Source organism: Pelodiscus sinensis, chromosome 1 (genome assembly GCF_052426305.1).
Source record: "Pelodiscus sinensis isolate ZL-2025 chromosome 1, ASM5242630v1, whole genome shotgun sequence".
Taxonomy (NCBI): domain Eukaryota; kingdom Metazoa; phylum Chordata; order Testudines; family Trionychidae; genus Pelodiscus; species Pelodiscus sinensis.
Window position 1 is genome coordinate 306,782,353 of NC_143052.1, and position 16,113 is coordinate 306,798,465.

Genomic DNA, 16,113 nt, shown 5'->3' on the forward strand with positions numbered 1-16,113 from the left:
GACACATGGTAGATGCACAATTTCATAATTGCATTTGAAAAGTGGGTTGTTCAGCCGTATCTTATTATTGTTTACATTAGTAAATTTGAACATAAAATTCAAATTTAGAGCCAAATTCAGATCTGCAACTAGGGTTCTGATCCTGTAACTGACTTACAGGGTCTGTCAGAATCCAAGTTAATGTAACTGGTAACTTCTTCTGACCTCTCACCACCTGCACTTTTTATGATATACCAACCCAGACTCAAGTGAACAAGGGCCCAAGTCTGAAATACTGGACTGGAGGCTGAAAGATTGAAACTGAAGAATCAGGCCAAAAGCTGTGAAGTGCAGAAGAGCATTCTGGTACCCCATAACTTGGACTCCTATCTGTTCACCTTATCTGTTTATTCTCTGTGGTAAATATATTGTCAGATACAGTATGTGACAATATTCTGTCTGAAAATTTATAAATGAAGGTAACACAGACTAAGCCTAAATTGGGTGGACTTATAACTCAGTTTCTCAACTTATACAAACTGAAACTCATTTACTAAGACTCTCATACACTTAACAAGATACAACTTATATTCCAGCACCTCTTACATTCCCTCTAAATTAGGCTGACTGTGTATAAGAGTATAATTTGGTGATACATACCAAGGTGTTAGAAGAGAGGTAATATGGAGAAAGAAATGCAGCTAAATTAGTGGGTAGAAGAAAGTGCAAGTTAGAATAGCACCCTGACTTTAACTTACATCTTCTTCTGGCTCACTGGTGCAAACTGACATTAACTTAGATTTTTTTTACAAAAGTTATCAGTGCTTCTATGGAAGTCCAACTGAGTTGTCTCCATTTTTTATTTGATTCTTAGAATTTTGGAAAAAATACAAATAGCTTTTTGACAATGTATCTGCCATGTATTTATGAACACACTTTAAAAAAAATTGCAGTACTATTTTCCCATGGAGAAAAATTGTGAAGACAGGTAAAATCCATTTAGTATGAGGACATATACAACCTTTTTACTAAGGAAAATTTATTTGTTACATGTACCACATATAAAATTAACATTAACTGAAACAGACCTAATTGTTTCAATCATTCATGAATAAGCAGTTACACTGTAAACTACAAAACTGTACAATTTTAAATTTAGTAACTCATTCTTACAACATAGTGCAATTGTAACATTTTAAAACAAAGAATTGTGCCATTTTTATTAAAATAAAGTGCATTAAATAATTTTCGTGTATACAACAAGAAGAGCTGTAGTTGCAATACAAAACTTTAACTTTGGAAGAAACTCAGAAAATTTTAAAATTTTCTTTACACACTAGTAACCTATGGTTCAAACTTCATTCACAATTTTAAAAAATTAGGAAGTCTAAGAAGTAACCAGAGATCATTGTACACAAAGCCAGTAATCAGGATTAATATCAAAAGCAATTCATGCAAAAATTCAAACTACTGGGATTAAAGTTGTTTGGATTCTAGTGATATGTGTATTTCAGAAAGCATTAACATGCAGCTGCTGTTGCTAAAACATTTCACAATATAGTAACTAATCCTCATATTGAAGGCATCAATATTATGTATTTTGGTGAACTATATTCAGTTTCCTAAGGAATGATTGCCCACAGAAATTATGTAAGAGGACTAGCACTGTAAATTATACATACTAATTTTACTGCATCTGGTAGTAAAAAGAAATTAAATGTGATGTTCCCTGGGATCTAGTTAGTGAGCATGTATATAACTCTAAAAACCTGTAAAATTATTCTACTAACCCAGGGGATTCCAAACTGTTGGGCTGGAGTTAAATATAAATTTGATGCCATGGACTCAGTCTTAATATTTATGTGTTGTGAAATTTACTCTTAACTTTCACAGTTTTTTGCAAATACAATAAAGCTGAGAGAGAACAAAAGGAAGAACTAATGTAGGCTTTAGTTCCAAACAGCTTCTGAATGAAGGGGTACAGAATAAAAGATGGACAGAAGTCTACTATATATGCTTCTAAGAGTAACAAGCAAAATAAAAGACCCTTTGACTTCAGTGGGATTTGGATCAGGCCCAATATGCAAAACACCAAATTCTGACCCCCTAATTCATGTGCAGGGATTTCACAGGCTTTGGGTGAGCATTGGAGAGTAAGCCACATTGGCTTGCTTTTGCACTTTGATTTATACAATAGAGTTTAATAAAATTACCTGCAACTGTAGTTCCTATCCTATATTTTGGCACAAACCATTCAATTATTTCTGCTTTCTCCTTGACCCATTTCCTTAATAACTCGTAGGAAAATCCAGAGTAAATGAAAGTAAGGATGTTAAATTGCATTTAATCAGATAATCAAGAAGTTGATGGAATTTCCATTGATTACTTGATTAGTTGATAAGTGAGGAAACTGAAGAGCCAAAGCGAGGTTAACTCCTGGCCCTGGGAGCTGACCCTGCTGCGGCTCTGCATTTTAAATGTAGTGGCTCCCCCTAGCACCAGCTCCTGCTTCCCCCTCTTGCTGCCACTGATAGAGGCAGCAAGGGGGGGAGAAGCGACTAGTTGAGTAGTGACTTGACTAGTCACTTACATCCCTAAATGAAAATAGGTAACTGTATGATTAAGGTGCTACCCATTTTGGAACACCTGCTGTGTAGTAAGCCACACGTGGTTTGACAGTGGAATTTAATACTGCTGGAGCAGCTTTTCCTTTGGCTTCATTATTCCTTTTCCCATTCTTCCCTGAGATAGGGCAGATACATGCAGGCACTACTAAGTGTATCAATGGCCACACAGAGATGGGCAAGCCAAGTTGCCAGGATGGAATCAGAGAGCAGAATAAACGGGGCTGGTTCAGCACACTGATTCCCCACATTCCAATACCATAACACAGCATGTTCCTGACAGACCTTGTGGTATCTTCTTATTGAGTGGGGGACCAGATCCATTCTCCCTTCCTACAGCCACTTCCTTGAAAGGAGCAGTAGCTGAGTTTTCTGTGTCTTTCATGGGCCTGTCCTTGGGAAGTGCTGAGGATCTGCTAAGAGGAGACTTCAGAGGGAACCAAGGGCAACTGATGCTTCACAGAATTGAGCCCAAGATGCAAACATTTCAAGACTTACTCCATTCTGATGGATTTTCCCTGAAGACTGAGAGTGACTATCTATATCTATACTAGATTTGCTTGGGTCCTTAAATCAATTAATTTTTGTTTTTCTTCATTTAAATCATTGCTGTGGAGTGGGGCTGAGAAAGAGGGGTTCAGCATACAGGCTGCTCCAGGGGTAGAGGACTACCCCAGTCCTCTCTCACCACAGCAGCTTAAGGCCAGGTGAGAAGCGCCTCTCTATGACTGCTGCAGCTCCAGTGGGCACAGCCAGGGAAGGGATTCACGTCCCCAGCTGGGGCAGGTCCAGAGTCATCTACACCAGGCCTGGGCAAAATATGGCCTGCAGGCCGGATGTGGCCCTCCAAGCCATCGGATCTGGCCCATGGATGCTGCAGGGAGCCCCAGGCGGGCTTCTCGCTTGCCTCGCTCTACCCGCAGGTGACTCAAAAACGTGACTGTGGGGCAGTTTTTCTTTAAAAACTGTGATTCCAGACGGGAGGGGGGAACGCTTTAGGAACTGTTCCCACCCCCAGGCAGCCAGGAAGCACAAGGGACTTCAGAGCACATGGATGCAGCCTGTGCAGTGGTGGGGCAGCAGCATTCCCTGGAAGCTGTGCAGCAGCCCAGCTTCACAGGTGATTAATCAGCCCCGCCCAGTCAGAGGCTCAGGTGCATGGAGCTGACTAACTAGGCAGGGCTGATTAAGCAGCTGTGAAACTGTGCTGCTGCACAGCTTAGAGGGAACACTGGCTGGTGTGGAGGGTGATTCAGGAATGGGCTGTTGGCTGGTAAGTCTTCTAGACAGACCCCTTCTCTGGCACCCCAGCTCCTTCCTTTACCAACCCTCTACCCCCTCCTCGACATACCCAAATCTTCTGCCCCCCTCCTGCACGTGTATCCCCTCCCAGATCTGGCCCCCCAATCCCCTGCCCCAGATCACACTCCCCTCTAGCCCTAGCTCACAACCCAAATCCCTGCACCCCCTCCTCTATCCCAATTCCCTGCCCTATGTCACAATCCAACCCTCTGCACCCCAGTCCACAACTGCCTCCTTCAGCCAACTTCTTTCCCTTATCCCAAGCTCCCTTCTGCACCCAACCTCCACCCCAGGCCCCGCACCTCCTCCATTAATATCATGGAAGAGTGCGGCCCTCAACCACTTTCCAAATTTCTGGAGTGGCTCCCCCATCAAAAATTATTATCCACCCCTGAGCTACCTCCTATGCTTCCTAGCCAGAGTTAGGAATGCAGCAAACTTTCCTTTCACTCCCTGATGAAGGGGAACAGCCAGAAATTTTTCCATACAAATAGGGGGAAAGCTGCAGACCCCCCTTCCACCCTAAGGGCGCCTAGGCGGGGTGGGAAGCTCATGGCTGGGGCAGTCCCAGATGGGAAGAGTGGAAAGTGTGTGCTCCAGCTAGCCTCTTTCACCTACCTGTTCATTCTGTCTCTTTTTTTCTGTATGACTTTGTGTCCCTGTACACATGGGGGAGGGAGGAGCTTGGCCCCCCTCTTTCTTCCCCACAACCAAACCCTGATCGTGCTTTAAGTTATGATAATAGTCCTAGCTCTTACCATTTAGGAGGAGTTCTTGAACAAACAGACCAATGGAGACACTTGATCGGTCACAAACTCTCTCAAATATATAGAAGATGTGTTTCTGTGTGAATACACTCTCTCTCTCTCTCTTTATATATACACACACACTAGCACATTTACACAGCATTGCTCAGGTTCTTAAGGAGTGGCTAAGGGCAGGAGCATGGAGGGTACAAGAGTCAGGACTAAGGGGTGAGGACAGGCTCTGGGCAAAAGTAAAAGGGTGGTCGGGGGGCCAAAGCCCCTCCTCTCAAGATTCATACTAGGGCTGCTTGCTCTTCCACTTCCCATCCCTGTCAGAGAGTGAGAGCAAAGTGCCCCTGTACTCCCTAGCCAGAGTGAGGAATGCAACAAGCTGTTCACTTTCCCATCACTCCCTGACAAAGAGGAATAGCCAGCAATGTCCCTGTACAAATCAAGAAGGAAGCTTCAGGCCCCTCTCTACCCTCTGTAAAAATTCCTGGGGGTGGGAGGCTTGGGGATGCAGCAGTCCCAGATGGCAGGGGACACTCCCAGCCAGCCCCTTTCACTTGCTTGGTGATTCTCTTTTCTGCATGGTTTTATGAGATGCAATCCCATTTCAGGCACATCCTATGTTCCTTGTACAATCAAACCCTTGTGTTGCTTTAAGTTACGATAAGAGGAAGCTATATACTGAATTTGGTGGTGCTAGCTCTTACTGTTTAAGAAATCAGACTATATAAATTATTTAATTGTCCAATCAGTATTGGGTTCCAATACTGAAAGGTGCCAAGCATCTCCAAATCTGCCCCTTACAGGTTGGAGTCCTTAGAATTTTGTGATTAATACACAATTGGAGCTTTCCTGGACGAAGGTCACTAAGAGCAGACCCTTACTCAGACTTTCTTACAGTTTAAATAGTTGTAGGATACGTAATTTAGAGCCCTGGAATGAATATGAGTACTTAAAATTACTGGTAACTTGCATTTATCAACAGTGAATTTAACTTGCCATTGTGTTGCCCAATTGTCTAGATTTGTTGATATTAATGGTACTGTCTGCTCATATGCAATGCAACGTATGGTAGGGACCTAATTTTGTGCCACCTGCAAATTTTGCCATATTGTTCATCCTCCTATCCAGTCTATAAACCAGTGCATTAAACAATATTGTCTTAATAGGGCTCCTTGGGGCACCTTATTGTTTAGAGATGCTTCAGTCTGGGAACTGCATTTGAACATAAATGTTTTATTCATGTTGATTTCTAATGTCCAGAAGAAGCACATATTTGCACTCAATTTACCATCAATTCAAAGCTAATCTACCAGCAGTTCCAGACAAAATATAGCCTCAACAAAGCTTCCCTGACATACCAAAAAAGAGTCGCACTAAGACTGACCTTACTCAAAAGCCTGGGGAAAGTATACCCTGAAGGTCAACAAACCCATTCTATTTTGAATGTAGCTGTTTCACTATTCTTGAAAGAAACCCATAAGATTATTATAGCTGAAAAATATTAATGATTTTTTTATTTGACTCTATATTTTTGATCTGTTTACTCTGTGCAATTGACATCATTTTGTCCCACTCCTTTGTGGATGGTCACTTTGTCCTAATAACATCGCCCTCGTGTATTGCTCTTAGAGACCTTGTGTATTCTCTTCCTTTAGAGTATTTAACACTGACACCAGCAGGAAAGCTGAGACTGAAGGGGAAGCAGGTGGACATGTATACATATTGAACAAGAAAGAAAAACAGGAGGAGTTTAAACACTGTGGTTAATTCATATAGTGACTTAATTTTAGCTACCTCTTGTATTTTCTGTACAGTGCTCAGAACTATTTCAAGAATAGTCTCTCGTGTTCTAGAACTGGCTGTTCGAAAAAGACGATCAATTAAGTTGTCAAGAAATTGATTCTCTATACCTCTTTCTATTGTGACATCTAACCAGTCTATATGAGGGTAGGTGAGGTCACCCATTACTACTTTTTTGTTATATTTAATTGTAATTTTGATTCCTCTCTAAAATGTGCTCTTAATATCTTTCTCCTGTGGCTAGTGGTACCCTAAAAGTGTACTTTTTATTCTTATACTTAAGATTTGTATCCAAGAAGATATTCTGTATGGACCCTTTCACACAAAAATGTGATCTCATGAGATGTTCAGCCTTTCTGGTATAGTGATATCTGCCTCTGTTACTTAGTTTGACCATTCTATATAGTTTACACTCAGCTATATCATTACTTTTTTCATTGCACCTAATCTCCTTCCATTGCCAAGCATTCTTGTCTTATTTTTGCTTTCAAGGTTTCCCCGTTGTAATATACACATTTCCTTTTTTAAAAAAATAGTGACGGTACCAGAGGTATCCACAATATCTGCTGTTTCCAACACAGGGAAATAACTGATACCTCACCTATAGCTTATATGATAACAGTTGATTTTTAAACAATGACTATTCTACCCAATATTTTCACTCAAAAGCAGGAGCATGTCCCCTTCCTGTGGATGAAAGTCAGTTCCCACATTTTGAAAATATGGTCTTTTGGCTGAAGAACAAACTTACAAAAGTGAAGAAAATTACAATAATCCATGAATGGCCTGATGACCAGTGGTGCTAAGCAACCCCAGCTCCCTCTGAAACAAATGGGAACAGCTGGTGCTCAGCACCATTGAGAAATCAAACCACAAATGTCCAATATTTAGTACCTAAAGTAGGCATGAGAAGGAGGTAATGAGAGAAGAATAAGCTGGGGATGGAATTCAACCTGAGCCTGATCCAAAATCCAATGACATTGGAAGACTTTCCACTGATTTCAGTAAGTTTTAGATCAGGCCCTTGCCTAGGTGATAAAGGATGGGACAAAGCCCTCTACACCACTTAACATCTATTATAGGTATATGTGAAGCAGGCAATGATAGGGTTCCAGTATTCTCTGACATTGTAAAGTAGAGCTTTCTGCTTGCTTTAAACAGGCCTGGGAATTGGTGGAAGAGGAGAAAGGGAGAAGGGAAAATGTGTTCTTCAATTACACCAAAATTTTGTTCCTTTCATGTCCCAAAATTGGGGCTAAGCTGCCAATGAGCATGGATGATCTGATCTATAGAGTCCTTTGGCCCCTCCACTATTTTCAACATTGTAAACATTGTATATTTGGGGTACTTTCAGTATAGGTCGCGTGAAAACCTATAATTTATCTAACCTTACAACTGGAAACTCTGAATGTAATTAAATTATACTAATGCTGCTCTGCAAATTAAAATTAAAATCATATACAAGAATATATTCCATAGAAATCCCTATTACAATAACATAATGCTCTCTTGGAAATGTTATGAATTTAGGATATGAAAGTTGAGGTAAACAGTTATCCACAAAAAAAGTTCTACACAATGACTCCAATGATCATAATGCAAACCAACCTGAAACAATGTTCCATAGAGATCTGGGGTTGGCTATAAAATGGCGTCAGTTCGCCAGGATTAGCTGCTGGTGGGCCACAACCACTATATTTACCTGTGCCTTTGCACATATGGGTGCTTGCAGCTCCCATTGACCGTGGATTGTTGTTCCCAGCCAATGGGAGCTTTGGGAAGTGGCATGGACCAGGACACTGCTTCCTGCAGCTCCCACTGGCCGGGAACTGCGATCCGCTACCAATAGGAGCAATCACCCTTACCTCTGGTAAGTAAATATAGTGGTGGTGGGCCACCAGAGGCTAACCCGGAGGACTAAATCCGACCCACAGGCTGATATTTGCCCATCCCTGATACAGATACTATAATTAATGCCTAACAGTAAAATATGAATTCAGCTTACATGAAGTCCTTGCACAGGTCAGATTTACTAACTAAAACACAATTTTAAATGATTGTATTGCTTCCTCACTATTGCTATAATCCTATAGCTTATATAAACTGTATGTTATTTGGTATTTTATTGCTCTTATAACCAAAGTTTTGTGCATTATTGCTAAAATGTTAAATGTCTGGACATTTTTAAAAAAATATCAAAAACTTTTTGATTGAATACACAACACAGTCTGCAACAGATTTTGTTACTAAAGACTCAACTTATTACTAACAACTGATGTAGCACTTTAATAATTTAAATCAAAGTAAACATTCTTTTAATTAAACTATGCATGTGCATTTTAAAAATTCTTGAATTGATGACTGACCTGCAAAGACACTTAATAATCATGAGAATGGTAATTTTACACCTCTGACATTATGCATTAATACTGTATTGTCCAATATTACAGTATAAAGATCTGTTCCTTCACATTATCAATGTCTGTTTTAAGTCCCACTAACTTCAGAAGGATTCCATGTGGTGCTGGACTCTGCTCACATGAAACAATTTGCAGAACTGGGACCTATAACAGAACTGTCTAGATACAGAAACTTAAATGGAATGTTGGTCAGTTGACTTTTAAGAACTGTCTTCTTGTTGAACTAAAATCTAGTGAGGGAAGTCTTTAATATACAGATCTTAACACAAGGTCATTCACATGTATATTATGCAGTATTTACCCCAGTACTCTTTAGTTTTATAGTTACAGTAAATGTAAAGCATTTTGGGCTCAATCCTGAGGTCATACACACACTAAACTTACTGACTTCAAGCAAAGTTTTAGCATGTGTCAGGACTATTACTGCAGAGCCTTTTGAGTTTAAGGACACCTTTATAAAAGACTGTTCAGACCATTCAAGCAATTTAAGTGACAGTAGTAATATTGAGAGCTCAATATTGGCTCTGAAGTAACAATTTGATTGCTGGTCTGTTTCTGAAACAGTGCACTCACAGGCACTGTCCCTCACTTGGGGCAAATAGTATTTCTACAGTCTAGCCCTATGTGAACATTACTCTCTCATTTTAATCCTTTTCTATTTTAAATTCAGTCCAAATCGTGTCCTGAGATTTGCGTGTAAAGAGGACCCTCTGGGAACAAATCTCTCTGCCCCTGCATGGAAGAAGGGTGTAGTTTCTTCCCTGGTTGATCTACAGGTATAAGTTCCACAGAGTGAGGGAGTGGACACCAGATAAGCCAAGAGGGGAAGAAAGGGTAAAGTTATGGTGGAAACACACATTGTCATCTTCTCGCATCCTTGGATTGTTTCTGCTGAATGTCCCTACTAGACTAGAGACAGTGCAGAAGTACACAGAGTCCATGTGGATGGCTGTGGCCTCCCTCGGATCTCTGGAGATCTTCCAGGTTTGATGGTAAGCAGAATGGCCTACTCGGGGGGCGACAGCCACACCGGGCCCCTGGGCAAAGTAGAGGAAAGGACAGATCTGCATGGCTGGAAGGAGCAGAGCCTCAGGTAGAAGGGGTGGGACTTGGGGCGGGCAGCCAGCCTTCAGTGCCATCCAGAGTGTGCCACTTTGCACCTCTCCCCTGCCCTTTGAGCTACCCAGAGCAGTGTTCCAGCAGCAAATTAAGAGCTTGGGGCTCCAGCTGATCCTGCAGCAGCAGCAACATCCGTTAGAATCACTGGGCCTCAGGGCAGTTGCTGTTCTTGCTCTCCTACACTCACTGACAAAGCTGGACCTACTACTTGGGCAAAGGGGGTGGTGGGAATCCCTCTGATGGCAGGCCCCCTGAAATTACAGATTTCTTCCCCAGAACTTCATGCTATAGGTTTAGCCACTGTAGGGGGTAATCCAGACTGGAAGAGAGGGAGAGGAAGGATGGTCCATGGAGACAGATTGAGGTTCAATTCCGTATTGTGCCATGGATAGCCTATGTGACTTTGGCAAGTTCATGAGTAATAATGTGCCTCTGTTCCCCAGATGTAAAATGAGGATGATAATTCCTCCCTGCCTCTCAGGGCTGCTGTGAGCACAAAAACATAAAAACAATTGTGAGCTGTTGAGAGACCCTGGTAAAGGGGAACAATTAGTATCTAGACAGAAGTGGGAAAAATCTCAGTTTCTTTTGAGACAGAACAGCAGTCACAACTGCAGGTGTTTGTTCTGATCAGTTTTTGGCATTTTGAAGCAACTGAACAAATTCATGGAAAGGGTAGAGGAAAAGACAGAGAGGTTTTGTTTGTATAGTTTTAACAGGTCTTATTTGTGTGTGTTAAGAAGCAAATGGCATTTGTAAACCTCATGCATAATTCATTTCAAATTGTTAACAAATTATCCTAGCAATAATTTTCAGTATTTTATATTTTGTATACATATAAATAAGGTATATATGCATAATAGGTATTTATGAATTGATGATTTCCTATAACCAATATAAATTAAATTGCTAAAATTTCATTAATATTCACAAATAACACAGGCCTCATAGTTTGAGATGAGATTTCAGTGGTACTGAGTATCTACAAGTCCCTATGAAGCCAATGGGAGTTGCAAAAGCATGGCCCTGTCAAGATATGGCAATACAATATTAAATTTGATTAGATTAATGAAAAGTAATAGCCAGATACCATGAGGATTGAACCAAGTAAATAATGGTTGAATCTGGCATTGAAACCAAAATAAATTATTGCTGTTAAAACCTTCACAGATCTCTGTTAATATGCAAGTAACTATCATTTGAAATTTAGTTCTGGGTATAGCACATGGATTATTCATGTCACAGAGGTTTGCCTCAAGAGCTAGTGTTCCAAAAGTTTACATGAAAAGAAAGATACCACTAGAAAAGATTGAATGGCAGCAATATAGTAATGTATACACTCTATACCACATATTTTTCATCAACTATTTTTAAAAACTATAATGGAAGATAATGAAGCAACAATATAGTATATTTTCTATAACATTCAGGCAACTATAACTCCATATTGGTGCCTAGGCATTTATATATGTAACTTCCACTAGCACTAATGGAAGTTTTACTATAAATTCCCATTCACTGATATGAGAATATACCTCATGTTTAACAAAGACATCCAAAATCAGTTTTTTCCAGTGAGATTTTTCTTCTGTCGATACAACATTGTTAATAAAAATAAACATTTTTGTTCTAATGCATTCCAATGTGGCTTCAGGGGAAAAAATCAGAAGCAGCTTAACCTATTCATGAAAGGAAGGTCTTCCTTTTACACCAAGACTACCATCCTGAAATGAACTGAAATGATATGCATACAGTACTGAGCATCATCATATGTGATGGATTCAAAGATGAAACTGCTAGAATAGCAGGGAATATGTTCCATAGACATTTTTGCCACATACACTTATGAACCGGACATGCTCAGAAAATTTTTTAAACGTTTCAGATTCTGAAACCATAGCAGGACAATGAGAGCATGAAATAACAGTTGTATGTTGATGATAAATTTTAGGGAACCATTTACTGTAAATACTAAATATATACTATTTTAAGCAAGTTATTTTATTAAATATTTCCTTATGCACTTCTAAAAATATGAATCTGTCAAAGAAACTTAAAATACTACTGCACTTATTACAATGCATAATTCTTAGAGGCTGTATTGTGCCATAGATATCTGAGCAGAATCTCCCCATCATTTTAAATGAGGAATTCTGCTTAAAAATCCATGCTACAACAGGCCCTGATGTCCTATATTTAAAAAATGTATAGTTGATTTTTTTAAAAGGAAGAAGAGAGTAGTAAAAACAAAGCATACATTCTATTCCAACATCTAGAACTCATGAGAAAATAGGTAACATTTTAGAATAATGGTCCAGTTAATTTATACTGAGACATAAACCAGTAAACCTATACAACTACTTCCTCATTTTAGCACATTAATGGTTTGGAAAGTATTACAATAAATGCCAAACGAATCAATAGAAATTGGGCCATTACTTTGAAATTGAAGATTTACATTTTACTTTATTTTAACAGAACTAAGGATATCGTTCTCTTTACTATTCCACTAAGGCTAAGAGAGAGAGAATTTTTGGCAACAGAAAAATCATGTGGTATAATGAAGCTCAAACACAAACTATTTTTTTAAAAGGCTACAACTCTTCAGTCTACCTTTTTTTTTTGACTAACAAAGTTAACATAAAATCACAGTAAATGTGAATGACTGGTTTAGTCCATTCATAGAACCTGAGCATTAATACAATTTGAAAGAACACTAATCATTTTGATTTTGGAAATCTTCCTTAAACCAGTGAGTTCATTTCAGTTAATGGGGTTTGTCTTTTCAAAAGGCTCAGTGAATCCTATGGTTTGAATATGAATCAGATATGTATAATCTAAGGAATGTATCTAACTGAAGATTGTTGCAGGAATGTCTGAAAAACAAAATGTTAATTAAAGTCCTCATGGCTGGCTGTTAATCAAACATCACTGGGTGATCTTGCTCTTTGAGACAGGCTAGAGGGAATACAACCACAGCAGATGAGCCAAAATGCTTTTTGTATTTCCTGGTTTCTAAAAGCATATATTACAGGATTAATGATGGAATTGTAGGTGGCTGGCAGGAGGGTGGCATAGGTATATATTGAAGGATAAGTGTAATCTGCTATTAAAGAATAGAGTGTAAAAGGCATCCAACAAGCAGCAAAGGTCCCCAAAATAATAGCCAAAGTAGATACTCCTTTTCGGGTGGTCACATAATGGGATGTGGCCAGGAAGTGGTGTTGCAAGGCAATCTGATGGGCATGGCGCATCACGATTTTACAAATTTGAATGTAGAGCTGCAGCATGAGAGCAAACATGAGCAAGAAAGAGACTGAAAGGATAGCTGCATTATTTTTAGTGAGTGGTCTGATAACGCTGCAGGTGGATTCATCTTTGAGGCAGTTCCAGCCCATTATAGGCAGCAGTCCAATACAGATAGATGCTCCCCAGAGCAAAATAAGCATGATATAGGTAAAAGTGACAGTTCTTTCTGAATTATAAGTCAAAGCATAATACAATGAGAGGTAACGATCAACAGTAATAGCCAGCAAGCTGCAGACTGATGCAGAGAAAGAGGCAACAATGAGTCCAATAGTGACCAGTTTTGTAGCTTCCGATTGTAGAAGATAAGCAAAAATAAAATTGATGATCAATCCAATTCCTGCTAAGAGGTCTGCAAGTGCCAGGCTGCCTATCAGAAGGAACATGGGGGCACGGAGATTAGGATTTTGGAAAATAATAAGGACCACAATGGCATTTTCACAGGAGATGAGGGTTCCTGAAGTACACAAAACAATGTCCCAGGGGTTTACTATGAGCTCTGGTTCTGGGTCTACGACAGGAATCAGGGAGGAGACTGCAGCTGAGACATTCTCTGTAGCGCTGGTTTCTAAATGATCTTGAGGCAGCCAGCTTAAATTAGCCTTCAGATCTTCATTCATTTTAACCCCTGTCTTCTTCAATGAAAAGATATTTTTTAATGTTCAGATACATAATTGGTGAATTCAAGAACATGCAATATCTTAGATATCGCTATCAATCTCATTTGCAGGTAGGCACATGTTACATAAATGTGACAGTTCAAATGATGAAGAAAAGCACAATTTAAAATTGCCTCAAATTATTTAAAGAAAACAAAAGAACAGGGCATGGAGTAATTAGAAAGATTTGCTTCATTAAAAACAAGGGAGAAACAACTGAAATATGGTATGGGCACATAGGACTGCACTAAAGAAATAAAAACCTGTTCATATAGCTAGAACTGTTTGAAAGGTTTTTTGGATTAACAAGATAAACAAACCCAAAGCACATGAGTTTAAATATGGAAAAAGAGCAATTGTTGCATGATATAAAATCACAAGTCACCAGCCAGGTTTGCAATTAAGCATCAGGGTTTTTAACCATTTTGTTAAGAATTCTCATGATTCAAACCCGGAATAGGCAACCCAGCAGAATTCTTTTAACCATAGCAGTAGGAGACATCATCCTATCTACATGAGTTGGAAATTCGGGCTGGGGGATGTTTACCCTGCAGAGCATCCTTGGTCCTGAATTAATAGCAATGGATGTGATGAGGTAGGGAGACAGAGCAATGCCATGCAAGCATCTGTGCGAGGGTAACACAACCTCATACAGACAGATGGAAACACAGAGTGACAGACAGACAGCGGGACTAGCCCTCTATGATGGTCACCTTGGCTTCTCCCCTGTTGGAGGAGGAAGGTCTCCGGGTCCTTTCTATGCAGCGGGGCAGGCTGCTCCTGGCAGGCTCATTGTTTGTACTGCACGGACACGGGGAGGGGGCGGCGGTGCCAGCTCCAGGCTGTGCAGTAGGGAGCGCAGGTGCAGTCCCCTCCGCGCTGGCCCCTGGACGCGGTGCCTGGTGCATGGGGCTGAGGCAGAGACAGGCGCAGGCACGCGCGCAAAGAGGGACAGGAGCGGGGGCGCGCGCTGTGCGGCGCCGCTAGTCCGCGAGAAGAGGCGCTAAAGGCACGTGGATAGCAAAGGGGTCGCGTGAGCGGCGCGCGCACAGAACGGAGAGGAGGGGACGGTCTGAGGCACGCGCCGACAGTCAGACACCTGCTGCTCTTTGGTGCGCAGGCGCCGGCCCCCCCCCGCCCCCCCGCCTGGCCCCAGTCGACCTTCCAGGAGGAGGGGCTATAAAGAGGGGATCTTTGCACGCCCCGCGAGGCATCAGCGCGCATGCTGCGCTCTAAGCTCCGCCTCCCTGACCCCCCCCCCCACTTACAGCCTCCCCACCTCTGAGCCCCTCAGCTGCAGTCTCCCTGAGCCCCGGTGAGCTTGCTGCAGTCTTCCCCGCCCAAGCACTATGCCCCCAGGCTCCAATCCCCACCTGCAGCTGCACACCCCCTGCTGTAGCTCCTGCTAACCACCCCTGCCCCAGGCCTCATTCCTGGGATGCCATGAGTGGGACCCTAACAAATTCAGTCCATTTTGGTCAATTTCATGGCCATAGGATTTTAAAAGTCCTAAATTTGATTTCAGCTATTTAAATCTGAAATTTCACAGTGTTGTAATTGTAGGAGTCCTGACTCAAAAAGGAGGTTATTGTGTGCGTGTGTGTGTGTGTGTAGAGAGAGGGGGGCAGGTGTGGTACTGCTACCCTTCTGAACTGCTTCTGCTGGTGGTGCTGCCTTCAGAGCTGGGTACTTATAGCATGGTGGCTGCTGGCCACCGCTGAAGGCGGAGCTGCCACCACCAGCAGCAGAGAAGTATGAATGTCATGAAATGGTATTGCCAGCCTTACTTCTGTGCTGCTGCTGCTGCTGCTGCTGCTGCTGCTGCAGAGGCGTTGCCTTCAGAGTTGGAGCTCGGCCAACAGTTACCACTCTCTAGTTTCCCAGTTCTGAAATCAGCCTTGAAGTAAGGTTGACAATATTACAACACCCACCCTCCCTAAAATAACGTTGTGACTCCCCACAACTCTCTTTTGGATTAGGATCCCTGATTTGAGCAATGCTGATCTCCCCTATGAAATTTGTATAGTACAGCCTGTCTCCAACTTACGAACCGGTTATGGACCAAGCAATTGGTCGTAACTCGGTTTGTTCGTAAGTCGGACCCCATTGAGTAACATGTGACCACACCGTAAGCACAGATCACAGT

General features: G+C 41.3%; 1 protein-coding gene across 1 annotated transcript; it reads right to left on the reverse strand.

Annotated features, from left to right (window-relative positions):
• Window positions 1–11,578: 11,578 nt before the first annotated feature.
• GPR12 (G protein-coupled receptor 12) lies at window positions 11,579–14,954 on the reverse strand. The gene is made up of 2 exons (XM_075921113.2): window positions 14,681–14,954; window positions 11,579–13,943 (listed from the first exon to the last, which is right to left on the reverse strand). The coding sequence occupies exons 1-2, from the start codon at window positions 14,873–14,875 to the stop codon at window positions 12,924–12,926; spliced, it is 1,215 nt and encodes a 404-aa protein (XP_075777228.2). The 5' UTR covers window positions 14,876–14,954; the 3' UTR covers window positions 11,579–12,923.
• Between the last annotated feature and the right edge of the window lie 1,159 nt (window positions 14,955–16,113).